The sequence below is a fragment of the Malaclemys terrapin genome, chromosome 7, assembly GCF_027887155.1.
Source record: "Malaclemys terrapin pileata isolate rMalTer1 chromosome 7, rMalTer1.hap1, whole genome shotgun sequence".
NCBI lineage: Eukaryota > Metazoa > Chordata > Testudines > Emydidae > Malaclemys > Malaclemys terrapin.
In genome coordinates this window covers 57,887,338-57,900,921 of record NC_071511.1, presented here as the reverse complement: position 1 = coordinate 57,900,921, position 13,584 = coordinate 57,887,338, and the positions used below count along the sequence as shown (strand labels likewise).

The following is a 13,584-nucleotide window of genomic DNA, read 5'->3' as shown; positions in this document are numbered from 1 at the left end:
CGGAAGATTGCAGTTTGTTAAATGCACTGAAGTCAGTGGATGCCAGGCCCTAGAGAGGGGCAGAGTGTTATTTGAGTAATTGCTAGAGGGGGAAAAGGGGGCTTTAGGGCTGCAGACAGTAGCATTAAAACAATTTGTACAGTGGGGGTGCTGAAAACCATTGAACCAAACCGTTAACTCTGTTTATGATGGAAACCACGTCAAGCCAGGAGGTGCTCCCACACCCCCAGCACTCCTAGTTCCAGCACCCTTGGCTGCAAACAAAAATAAGTGTCATAATTAGCAAGTCAAAATGTGGGTCACTGAACTATCTAGCCGAGGAAGTAAATGCCTTCCCCTGGCTGGGAACAGAGTGAACAGAGTCAAGAAACACATAGCCTTGGAGGAGGGCAGAAGTTCCCCATAGCTTCCTCCTACAAGTATATCATTGCTTTCCTTATTGGTTCAGAGACTGGAATAAAACGTAACAAATCTCCATCTTCACGCTCCAGTCGGTCGTCACTGAGCTGCATGTGCTAAGGCCTTAATACATGGAGCCTTCTGCAGTGTAAGAAACAGACCCGAACAGTGGTAAACTACAGACATGGGGACTTTGGCCAGTTCCTTGACATTGTCTGGTACTTCTGCATGATAGAATGTGTTCTGCTCCACGCTTTAAGGAAACTGTTCCATTGTTCCCTCCAGCAGGCTTCACTACACGCCCTCGCTAATCAGGTGCATCAGACCCTACCCTCTGGCATCTTCTTAGGAAAAGCACCTTCGATTCCAGGCACAAAGTTTGCCCTGTACTTAGATCAAAAAGAACTCACTGGTTAAAGATTAGTCAACCCCCAAGAGTTAGGAGGTGGAAGTCGGGAGAACAGCTCTGGCACACAGACTCATTCAAAAGGCCACATTTCCTAGATCCAGGGTTTGGAACTGAGCAGGAGAGGTAGGTGGAGGAAAAGAGTTCACAGTGATTAAGACAAAATGGTCCCTTTGTTTACAATGCAGAAGTGAGGTGAAAAGGATAACTCCCCCTTCATACCCCTTGGCTGCATCTACCTGCAACCCAACAAACCTGCTGCAATTTCCTTATATCTGAAAGTTTCAAATACTTGTAAGGTCAAATGTAAGGTGTAATCAGAGGGACAATTGTACTGAAGGGGGAATTCCTACAATTAATGGGATGAAATCAACCAAAGGACAATTTAGGCTCAATATCAAAAATATTCTTAACAGCAAGAGCTATTTGGCTGTGTGCTAGTTTGTGAAGGGAAGTAGGTTATGAGCATTTAGAACAACACTGGGGAAGTGGCTGTAGGGAATAACCCTGCACTGGACAGGGCCAGGGACACAGAGTTCTGTATAGGAACAGTTCTTTCCCAGGTCTATGGTTGTGTGGCCCATCTTAAAACTGAATTTCATGGGACACTATCAGCTTAGACATCACACTAGTGTCTGAATCTGTCCTAATCCTAGCACAAGTAACACCTCTTTCTGGAACTGAATGGTTAGAGAAATTGTCAGACCCACAAAGTAAAAATTCTCTGTGTTCCTTGCACAGAATCCATTTCCCTAGGCCAACAGAGAGAGAAAAAAGCATTGAAAAGACTAAAGGGATCAAGACTAGAGACTGGCTGGGGGACTCAGTACCAGTGTGTAAATCTGAAGCTATTTTTAACGCTTTGAAACTGATTACATTTCAAATAGCTTCTCATTAACCCAGGTAACCACTTGGTGCTTTCAAGCTTTCTCGGGTCAGTTCTCGAAGTGTGTGGCAAGAACAGGTCCAATCCTGCCAGGTGGGCATGTTGCTGATATGGTTGTGGCTTAGTATGTCCCTTGTTCAGAGAAGCCATTGGAAATACTAGAAATCAGTTCCAACCTGGAGGAAATGTGTCAACAAACATCATGTTTCACTTTTCTATGTAGTTTTTCATCTCCACAGAGCTTTAACTAGGTGCCAAATCTTGAAGTCTATAATCATTAAGTCAGTCCTAACTCAGGCAATACTCCCACCACTTTCAGTAAGGGCTTGTCTTGATATCAGTATAGCTTATTTCAGACACCAGTCAAACACCTGTATGCTAAAATAACTGCATCAACACTAAGTTACACCACCAGTTGAGCTATATCCATCTCTACACCAATACAGTTACATAGGGGCAAAAACTATCTAGGCCTAAGAATTTTCCCAGGTAAAGACTCCGTAAGGCCGTCAAAGATTTATTTTTTATACCACCACCAGCCCCTGGGATAGAAAGCGATAGCCATGCGGAGTACAGAAAACACAGCACAGCCCTGGACATAAGAGCAAACACACTGTTACAGAAAGAGCTAGAGGCTCTTTGTCCATGCAGACAGACCAAACCTCAGATTTAAAGAACAGCTCTGTTCTGCAGAGTTTTTAAGATGTCACCCTCTTGTTCAGATCTGCTCCTTGTGTGTATTCAGAGCCAAGATGCCCATTTGTGACAGAACTTTTTGTTCTTTACTTCCGCCAGCCCTGCAGAGCCAATACAGCAGCATAAACTGGATTCAGTTCCTTTTTGTGCACCAAGAGAATCACTTTGTTCTAGTCTTTTAGACCTCTGCAAAGCCACCAAAGTCACTGGCCTTGTGCACATGTCGCGAGAGCACATTGGGGCCTACAGAATCTTTGCTACTGGTAAGGTTCAGGAAGTGCAGCCTGACTCAGACCCCAAGTTTGCAGGACTGGCAATCAGCCCACTTTTACTCATTAGCTGAGCACATTTGATCTGAAGTCGGAGAACACAGTATGGAATCTCATGAGGCCATTTTGGGAGCATAGCTGCATTCTACATTCCAATTCAAAAGTCTCAGAGAGTAAGTTATAGGAAACCCTACATCAAAAGAATGAGTAAGTCCTACTGCGTTTCTGGAGAGTCTCGGCATTTCAACCCACTAAACTCAACTAGTTTTTCCTCCAATTTTTTTGGCCTGACCACTTTACCTTAAACAGAGATCTACCCACTCTCCATAGAACTATCCAAACCAACATCTAGAAACCAATTCTACACAGACTACTTCTGAAACAGCACACATTAGCCACAGCTCCCCAGCCCTCACGCAAGTACTAGGAACAATAGGATCTTTGTGGCTGAGGCATTCAATTGCTCCTGCTGCTTATTCTTCACCTGAAATCCTAACAACCTGGTTTTGTAGCAACATAACCATCTCCACAGCAACCAAATGAGACGTCACAAAGACGGGATTATGAATTCAGGTGAAGGATAAACAGCAGTGGCAAATGAACCCCTAAGCAACACAGATCTTGTTTTATAGTGTCCTTCATGTTCATATGGGGAGGAGAGAGCAATCCAAGATATATTGTCTATACACAGAAGTGTTTCAGTAGGAGAAGTTTTCCCTGAAGCAGTGAATTTTTTAAGTGCCAATACCCTCCCCTCCCCTGACAGCTGATTTTCTCACAAGCAGTTAAACAGTAGCAACCCACACTTTTTAACTTGTCCCGCCTCCTCTCAAGTCACTACATTGGCTTCTCAGCTTCTATATCAGATTGAAGTTCCTTGTCCTTCCTTTTAGAGATCAGTCCTACTCCTACTAAAAAAGGAGGTGCCTTTTTTAACATACTCCTTTCATGCAGAGCAAGATCTGCAGTCTAATGATGAAAGCGTTACTTCTTTTTATGCCTGTTATCTCAAAGCTGACAGTAGCCCAACCATCTTTTAGTGTTGCTGGTGTGGACAGAGCAGAAATGTTACAATCAAAACACATTATAAATGCAGTCAGGGAACTGCTATGTGTAAACACTCAGCTTAACATAATAAGAGATTTAGTTTGACAAGGCCTGCAACACTCCACACAACTTAAAGTCTATACATACACAGATCGTCTGTGGCATCAGGGGCAAAGTTGGCCATGGATTCATAGAGCTCATCATCACAGCCAGGATTCAGGGAGCATTTCATCAGCAGATCGGTGGAGAGGTGAGCCATGGACTCATAAACAGAGTCATCTTCCTCGCCCTGCATCAGCTCCTCCTTAATGTGACTCTTCAGCATATCAGCAGTTTCCTGGAGGAAGGAGTGTAAGCAAAAGACTCAGTAAAGAGAGAATCTGGGAAATAAAGCTGCTCTTGCTGTGTGAAGTGCAGTGCATTAGCATGTTCAGATTTACTGAGTGCATGTGAAAAATGTTTTTAAAAGTTGCATCCATCCAGGGTCCAGAGTTAGCAGATTTAATTGCTGCCCATGCTATAAGCAAGCAGAGGGCTTAAGTCTCCAGAGACATCCATCTGGTATATTTCACCAGCACATCCATCCTCTGAGCCCACAACTGCATCTGCAGGTCTCCCCTTCTGGGAAATCAGTGCCAATATCAGGATAAGTCTGCCACCCACTTGTTATGGAAAGAGCCTTCCAGTGTAAACCCATCGAAGGCTGAATGTACCTTAGTCCCCATCATAGCTGCACAGATCCAGGGTCTATGCTACAGTGGATAGCCAGGTCTTTGAGAGGCCACCCAAGCTGTCTCTAGCACTAGTGTAACCCACACACCTCCGGGGGGGGGTCTTCTGTCCCACCTAGTGGCACCGAGACCACTTAGAGAGAGAGAGTTAAATGAGTCTGCTCGACAGTCTTAGCTAACAGCCAGTTGGCTTTTAGCTCATGCGGTAGAGGCTCATGCACTAGGCTCCATAGGTCCCAGGTTCGATCCCACCTGCTGACGACCGGGGTCTGTCGGTGTTACACTAGCACCAACATGAGGTCCTCCCTGGCCACCTGCTGTTCAGCTGGCTCCTGTGTGGAGCTCAGTGGAGGAGCAAGTTCAGGTGCAGGAATCCAGCATAAGGAGGGGCACAGGAGAGAGAACCCAGTCCCCCCAGATGCAGAACAGCCATTGAGAGAAATCCCCCCAGATGCAGAACAGCCATTGAGAGAGGAGGCAACATGGGAAAGTAGGAGACCTGGCTTGACCCCAAAACCAGCAACTGCCGCCACTACTGTATGGAATGGAGATTGCAGATTCCCCTGCCTAGCCCTGCGATGTATTAGTAATATGGGGAGATGCTGTGTTTGCCTTTGCCAGCTATTCCAGGTACAGGAGAACACCCCTGGCCAGCGAGTACAACTTTTAAACAGTTGCTGCTCCTCTGCTAACTTAGAGTTACCATTCGTCCGGATTTACCCGGACATGTCCTCCTTTTGTGTGCTAAAAATAGCGTCCGGGGGGAATTTGTAAAGCACTCACAATGTCCGGGATTTCCCCCTCCCCTGGCAGAGCAGAGCGAGCGGCTGGGAGGGCTGCAGGAAAGTCCCGGGCTGGACTCCGGAGCAGCTTCCTCCTCCCACCCCCCCCTCCCTGCATTCTGAGCCGGCCGGCACCTCCTCCTCCTGCAGCCCGCTCCGGCAGCCCTGTGCAGGGCCAGCGACCGGGTTTTGTGTTGTGCTGGGGAGCTCAGCCATGTGTCCGGCTGGCACAGAGCCCAACACCCTGTTCTGAGCAGCAGGGTAAGGGGGGGCAGGAGAAGGGACAGGGAGGTTCTGGATGGGGCAGTCAAGAAATGGGTGGGGGCTTTTGGAGGGGAGTGGAGAAAGTTTTGGGCAGTCAGGGTACAGGTAGGGGGTAGGGTCCTGGGGGGCAGTTTGGGGGGGGGTCTTAGGAGGGGGCAGTTAGGGGACAAGGAACAGGGAGTCTTAGGTAGGGGGTGGGGTTCTGGAGGGCAGTTAGGAGCAGGGGTCCCAGGAGGGGGCAGTCAGGGGACAAGGAGCGGGGGGTAGGGGGCTGGGAGTTCTGGGGGGGAGCTGTCAGGGGGCAGGAGTGGGGAGAGGGATCGGAGCAGTCAGGGGACAGGGAGCAGAGGGGTTTAGATGGGTTGGGAGTTCTGGGGGGGCTGTCAGGGGGCAGGAGTGTAGAGAGGGATCAGAGCAGTCAGGGGACAGGGAGCAGAGGGGTTTAGATGGGTTGGGAGTTCTGGGGGGGGGCTGTCAGGGGGTGGGGAGTGGTTGGATGGGGCGTGGGAGTCCCAGGGGTCTGTCTGGGGGTGGGGGTGTGGATAAGGGTTGGGGCAGTCAGGGGACAAGAGGCAAGGAGGCTTAGATAGGGAGTGGAGTCCCGGGGGGCAGTTAGGGGCAGGGGTCCCAGGAGGGGGCAGTCAGGGGACAAGGAACGGGGGGAGGGTTGGGGGTTCTGGGGGGGCGGGAAGTGGGAGGGGCAGGGGTGGGGCTAGGGCGGGGCTCCTCCCGTCCTCTTTTTTGCTTGTTGAAATATGGTAACCCTAGCTAACTCCGCCTCATGCCTCACACACTTGGAAGTGCCAGGACACATGCCAAACTCATTCTAAGGTGGAGATGGCTCAACAGAAGCTGCCGTTGGAGCCTTTAGCTGGAGATGTGGGTGGAAGAAACAGTTCCTCACACCCCAAGCATTGCGAGAAAGGGCCAGCCCCTGCTTCGCTCTGGATTTAGTTTCCTCTTTTTTTGACAGCTGTACTAGAACATGAAGCAACGTATTCTGGGAGTGCACAGCCCGCCTCCTCCGAGAGACCAACAGGAAACCTCACAGCTGATCATCGCTCGTGTAATACCAGCAACTTTCGTTTCTCAGGGCAATGGAATTCTTTGTGCAGCTGCTGCACTAGAGAGCAGCACTAACTTTACAAGGCCTGTGCTGGTGAGGCAGAACGCTTCCCCAGCTGCTCTCCCGCAAACCCAGCACCGACTATGCTCCAGGCCCAGCCACTAGCTCTCTGCCATACAGCTGGAAGGAGCCTTCTCACCTCGTTTCCTCTGGCTATTGCTACAGTGCCTTTTTAGTTGTTAGCATCTCCGGCTCTCGCCCCCACCAGTGGCTGCACTAACGCAGACCACTGACTTGTGCTTACAGTAAACGCGACATGGCGGATAGTGCATTGGGGCTGCTATTTCAAGCCTGACTAGCTCTCTCACCACAACAGGCGTGGGAGAAACAGCTAGCATAGGCCAGGCCAGGCCTGTGACGCTCATGGTGTATTGACCAAAGAATAGGGCTGGAGGCAGCTGGATTTTCTCAGCCTCCTGCACTTCTTCCGGAAGTACACAGGTTTTAATGAAAGAGAGGAGATTCACAGCCTTGTAACCCCACTGACTTTGGGGCAAGGCCACACAACCTGGCTAGTAGCTTCCCATCAGGAGCCTGCACAGTCCATTTTAGTCTGTCACTTGCCTTTGCACAGAAAACCATCACAAGACCTAAGTAGCACCCAAATCTTCAAAACAGGGCTTCCCCCCTACTGGGCAGGGCGAACATCCCCCTCCATTGTCTCATTAAGTCTCTCCACTTTTGAACATGTAACCCCCAAGCTAACAAGTGCAAGGCCTTCTGCACAGAGATCTAAACCCAAGGCATCACCCTTGTGCTTGCAAAGTGCTTGTCACTTTCAGAGCACTTCCCCTCAGCTTCTTTTCCTGCTGCTTTGAAGTGACAATGTGCAAAGACTTTGAAGTGTAGGCAATCAGAGAGAGTTCTGGGGCCCCAGCATCCCAGCACACTCTGAGTCGGTGCCGCAGCACTTCGCTGGACAGAAAAGGATGGAAGGGCTGCAGCTTTGGCAGCATTAGGGTTTAGCTCAGGGGCTTTACACCAAGGGTCGGATGCCATGGACGCATCCGTAGCGCATGCTGGTCCCGAGGGTGGTGACTGAAGGGGACCAGAAGTGCATACTCTGTTTCTATCTCTTCTGCTCCTCTCTGAGAGCCCTCTACCCATCTTCCCCAGTCTCCCATGTTGCACCCAGGTGCCAGCCCCACCTTACAGCAAGAGGAGTCATGGTATGCCAATTTCCTCTCCACCCTCCTCCACTGCTTGCCATCCCACTGCGCAGCACCGTCCTCAGTGACAGGTTACCAGCCTGATGGAGAGCAATCTGGAGCAGCTTTCACTGTGCAAAGTGCAAGCCCTACAGCCCCCTCTGGCAGCACCTTGCTCCCTCTTACCACGTATTCATCAATGAACTGCCGCAGGTCCTTAAAGCCATGGTTTTCAGCAATGTTGTTTGGGTAGTACCCATACTTGTTGGCTACGCTGTAGGCTTGCAGGGCTCCTGGGCAAGTAAGCAGCAGGGCTGTGAGGTTCTTCAGACCATATTTTGCAGCAAAGTGAAGTAGCGTCGGCAGCTCTTCGTCCCTCTGATCTGAGAGAACAAAGGCTTTTAGAAATCAAGCTCCTCTCTGGCATCAACACACCCAGTGGGTGATGAATGCAACGGCTGGTAAAGGGGGAGGCACACAAAAGCAGCACATTAAATAGCCCTGGAAGAGCTCCACCATGTCAGAATGGAGCGGAGCTCGGCTTGTAGGGCTGAGCCAGCCAGAGCTATCTAGGACATTCGGATGCCCAGTTCCCATTGGTTTTCCTGGGAGTTTAGCATCCAAATCCCTTAAGGCATTTCAAAGCTGCAACTTAGCCATGAAAATCTCAGCTTCAAAGACACTTAGATCTTCTCATGAAAAATGCTGCAGGAGGGCACACCTGCCTGGCACACTGGGGCACCGCTGGCACTGCATTTGGCCCCATCTCTAGATCAGCTGGAAGGGCAGGGAGAAGAGAGTGAAAATGGGAAAAGCTGTTCTCTGGTGAATGCATCAGCAACATGAGGTAGGGGAGCACATCAGGTGTTGGGGGCGGGGTAGTGAACCCTCAAGAAACTAGATGGCAGAGTTAGCAATGAACAAGGCACATTCTCACTAAACAGTGGCAGACACATGACATCATGGTGAAGAAGCACGTGGCTAATTTCAGCCTGAGCAAAGTTTGTAAACGCGCCTCCCAGAGTGCCCGTGCATTTGCTGGTTCCATGCCAAGGAGCATGCTTTGCTCATGAATACTGGTGAAGCAGATGTGCACAGCCCATGTCAGGCACTGCCCAGGACAGAGGCTGAGGAAGGCTCCATCTGGCATGGGGGAAAAGGGAGCTGCCTGGTTTACAGGGGCTCTTTCTGGATATTCAAGGAGCAGCACTGTTCAGCCAACCCCGGCTGTGTGTCAGCAAAATGAGGATCAGGAGAGTAAACACAGAGGCAGGCAATACAGAAGAGGATAGGGGAAAATACTGCCAAAAAAGGGGTCCTGGGGTACTGGCCAAGATCCCCAAAAGCCATGTGCTAATCCTGGGGAATTCGGCAGCACTCTGACCACAATAACAAGGTACCATACCTGGAAAGGCTGCTCTGACTCAGGCATTTAAAATCAAATCACCCACTATCAAACTGGGCCTGTTTTCAGAGACATTGCTGTGTCTCACTGCTGAGGCTGTAAGCGCTGCCCAGGCAGGTCCTAAGGCACATGGTCAAGGTGGTCTTCACTGCACTCATTACTTTTACAAAAACCGTTGGCCAAGACTTTCAGGAGTGACAAGTGATTTCGGGCCCTGGGCCTCCCAATTTACTCTAATTGTGAGCTCAAGGGGAACAAGGAAGTGAAAGTGCATAAGCTGTCACAATCACCTAGAATAACCAATGTTGATGGGAAAAGGTACAAAAAGGAGACAGAAGAATGAATTAGTCCAAACATAAAGGCCTCTTGATACAATTCAAGGACTGTGTTAAGAACATGCCTGGTAAACAAGAGGGAATGAGGACCAAAAATGAATAAACCAAAATGGGTATGTTGGATAGTAGGCCTAACTGAGGGAGAAAATAATGAGGGGATGGGCTATTGCACCCGACACTCCCTTTTGGGGTCATTAAGAGACTTTGGGGAGAAAAATTGGCTACTGGAGCAAGTTTCACCATCATGGCTGCCACCTCCAACATACTGGGATCTGTTTTGTCCTAAGCTTGAGGGATGCATGACCAGACTGGGCCAGAGAGAGGGATCCAGATGCCATCACCCCCTACCAGCTCCATCTGAATGCCAACCACCCACCAGGGATGCAAGACTGTCTCTCGCCCCCCACCCCACTGGTGTGGTCTTTTCCTTCCTTGCCTTACCTCTTCTCTTTCCCATCTCCTTTTTCCTTTTGTTTAAGAACAGTCCAGCTTAGTCAGCCAAGACTGTATATTTTCCAACACTGCTGTAAGCCTGTCACCAGAAAGGCAGCTAAAGGCTACGCCCTAGACAGCCCAGCGCTGGAACAAGTTTGCCAGTCTCGCTGTGGCTGATCAGACCATGTGCTTTGCTTGTGTTTTTCCAAGAGCGGGGCTGCAAGTGAGAGTCAACATCAGAGAGAAGCTGCATTTGCTCTCTTTGCTGCTCTTTCCTCTCCCCTGGTGTCTGTGTTTATTTCGACTTGTCTTCTAAGAAATGGGATCAGACTTTAACAAGTCCAGTAACAATGACAGCTCCAGTCCAGCTTAACTCATTTCTTTTCTTTCACCCCCAAAAGAACAGTTATTACCAAATACCAACTCAAAGACTGCGGGGGGGGGGGGGGGGGAAGGGGTGTCCTTCTAAAAACTCTCTCCAGCTAAAAGGAAAGGGAACAAGGGATGTTGTTAAAATGAAAGCTGTGTTTAATACCCTACGTTTCAAATACTATTAACTGTTTTTCATTCTTTTCTGTATCTTTCAATAAAGAGTTTAATGCGGGGTTGTTGGTTTTTTGCATTGCTGAAATCTCTAGATACCAAACCCCAAACCTTGTTTAATGTTGGACAGTGACTGGGTTATGTTAATGCCTTTGTCTCTTTGGGCCCCTTTATTCCATCTAAATTAATACAACAGCACCCAGTTTAGCACCTTGAAAGGGAGCTCATTTTCAGAGAGCAGGGGCTCAATTTTCTTTTAAAGATGGCTCATGTTGGGTGCCCAACATCACTAGGCACTTTTGAAAATCTTGGCCATAGATTATTGTCCATACTGCCCCAGACCTGCCAAGGTAATGGTTCTTTCCTCCATTCTTTATGTGTTAAAACCCTGTAGTTGCATTTTACATGGTGCTGCAGGCGACTCATTTTACAGCCATTGATTACAGGCAGAGAGTTGTAACAAGGACCTTTTTTAAACACTTACTTGTTGTCATATCTTCTTCCTCCAGCTGGTTGATTCCAAACAGGTGCAAGCCACTTGCAGGAATGTTGTTCTTCAATGACTCAGTCAACAGTTTGTCCAGAGCTTCTATGTTATATGGTACTATTTTAAAGGCCTGAACACAAGTGAAAGGTAATTTAATCTTGTGGGCATTTTCAGGCCAGACATTCAATTCAGTTTGGATGTATAAAGTAGGTTAAAAACAAAAAAACTAAGTCAAGAGAAGAGAATGCTAAACACTCAAAGACCAGAAGGGCCGAAGTTAAGGTCGTACGTGCAATTTTAACTGCTTCCTGATGCATATTCATGATACTGTATTTAGCTACATGATCAGTTGCTACTATTCTCAGTGACTGAGTATGCAGGTTCTAAAGCACAGTGAGTGAGCCTGGAATGCAAAAATTACTGTAAGTCGTTTCTTGAAACAGGAGCAAAAAATGAAGGAGTTACTTCACTTTTTGCGATACGCTCAACTAGCCTGGTCAGTTTCACATGTTGCACAAGGCATTTATGTTTAGCTTTCCAAATGATTTGTTATTTCTTGAAGACTTATTCCAGTTTCTGTAAAACCCAGTTTCTCAAGTTAACAAACTCTAAACTGGGGGGGTTAAATTACTGTATTTTCCTTGGGCTGCCAATAGATTTAGGAGTTACCATAGCTCCTCAAAAGGAGAGAGCACACTCTGCTTTCTGCAGATGGGAAACATTAAGCCTAATTAATATTGACTGGGATAAGACAATTAGATTACATTTCTATCCTTCCAGCAAGCTCTTTCCTTCCGAGCGCTTTGGAAATCTTTTTTGCTCACCTCCTGCCCCAGAAAGGGCTGGTTTCAAAAGTTGCCTTTTTTTCCATTGTCATTACCTGGCACATGAACTCCACTGGATTAGCTGCATTGGCCAACAAGTTGCCGATCTCTTCCATGTCAGTGTAATAGCTGATGTTCGCTTCCCCCACCATCAAGTCACCTGAATATATCCGCAGAGATGCTGCTCCAGATGTTAAGTCTTTCAAAGGAAAGGAAAACAATCCTCAGTAAGAACAGGCAATGAGCGTGAGCACCCAGAAGAAGCACTGACATTAGGAGGGGTTTCACTCCACTCCACTCCATCAGCATAAGCTTTTCAATTCGTAGGTGAATCTGGCATGTGTCAGTAGGGTTGCCAATTTTGGTTGGATGTATTCCTGGAGATTTCATCACGTGACATAATCTTTAATTAAAGATTCATCTTTAATTCCTATCTACCTCATGGAGCTGGAAGGGACCCTGAAAGGTCATTGAGTCCAGCCCCCTGCCTTCAGTAGCAGGACCAAGTACTGATTTTGCCCCAGATCCCTAAGTGGCCCCCCTCAAGGATTGAATTTACAATCCTGGCTTTAGCAGGCCAATGCTCAAACCACTAAACTATCCCTCCCCCCGACTTTTTTTGGGGGGGAAATTAAGATTTTTATTTTTCAACCAAAACCATTCATGACTTTGACATGAATTCACAAAATGTTTTGGTCAACATGAATTTGCATTTTGTGATGAAAAAACTTTCAGATGAAAAATTTTGCCCAATTCTAATTATGACCTTTTCTCAAATGAAGCAATAGAGCCACTTGATTCAAGAAATCAAAATGAATGTGGATTAACTAACACTATATGGAAGCTACCACAAATTTATAAGATGCCTCGGAAACCCCACTGCTAAACTTTGGGCCAAAAATCTAAGTTTAGGTTTGTAATTTTCAGTTTGGTTGTTTTACAAACCCAGAACGAATAAACGGGTTTGCATGAATTAAAGAGCAAGCTACACTAATCAGTTTGTTAGAGACTTGTGTAATGAATTACACCTCTACCTCGATATAACGCTGTCCTCGGGAGCCAAAAAATCTTACCGCATTATAGGTGAAACCGCGTTATATTGAATTTGCTTTGATCCACCGGAATGCGCAGCCCCAACCCCCTCCCCTCCCGGAGCACTGCTTTACTGCATTATATCCGAATTCGTGTTGTATCGGTTAGCGTTATATCGAGGTAGAGGTATATGTACCACAAATATATATTACATAATGATTATATATATTACTGGTAGGCAATAGAAAGATCTGTTTGCTTTTTGTATGTGTTTCGGGGGATGCAGCAGTTCAGATTGTGCTGATAAGAGAAGTGGTTTGCGTATCTTATCAGTAAAATTATTGGCCTATGCAGACAGCAAGGTGAAGAGGAGGGAGCTGGTAGCTTTGGAGTAAATCCGGTGCACACCCTCTCTCTCCCAGCAAGACAAGCTAATGTGTAAAAACCCAAAACCACAAAATCATACCAGTAAGAAGAATAAACAACTACTGTAAGACAAGAACAACTGGATGGAGTCAGTGGGGTTGAAAGCAGAGAATAGATGTGTTGGAAACCAGACAGAGAAAAGTAAGTTTTAGCAGGATAAGCACAAATGTATTATTTGAGGTTAGTTATTGTGATTTACATATGAAAAATTAGTGGTTTAGACTAGATAAGGACACAGATTAGGTAACTTGGTAAACTGAGTCTGCACAAAGTTAAGGAACAGGGAATAAAAGATAGAGACTGACAATAAGAAAGTGGAGAAGACGCAGAGGAAGAAGAGTTG

General features: G+C 47.3%; 1 protein-coding gene across 1 annotated transcript in view; it reads right to left on the bottom strand.

The window, feature by feature from the left end:
* The window catches only part of PIK3AP1 (phosphoinositide-3-kinase adaptor protein 1), a 77,268-nt gene that overhangs the window by 21,380 nt on the left and 42,304 nt on the right, over positions 1 to 13,584 (bottom strand). The window contains exons 5-8 of the mRNA XM_054035536.1: positions 11,840 to 11,982; positions 10,957 to 11,089; positions 7,941 to 8,137; positions 3,851 to 4,040 (exon numbers count right to left, since the gene is read on the bottom strand). Of these exons, the coding sequence (XP_053891511.1) occupies positions 3,851 to 4,040; positions 7,941 to 8,137; positions 10,957 to 11,089; positions 11,840 to 11,982 (663 nt within the window). The remainder of the gene's footprint in view (positions 1 to 3,850; positions 4,041 to 7,940; positions 8,138 to 10,956; positions 11,090 to 11,839; positions 11,983 to 13,584) is intronic.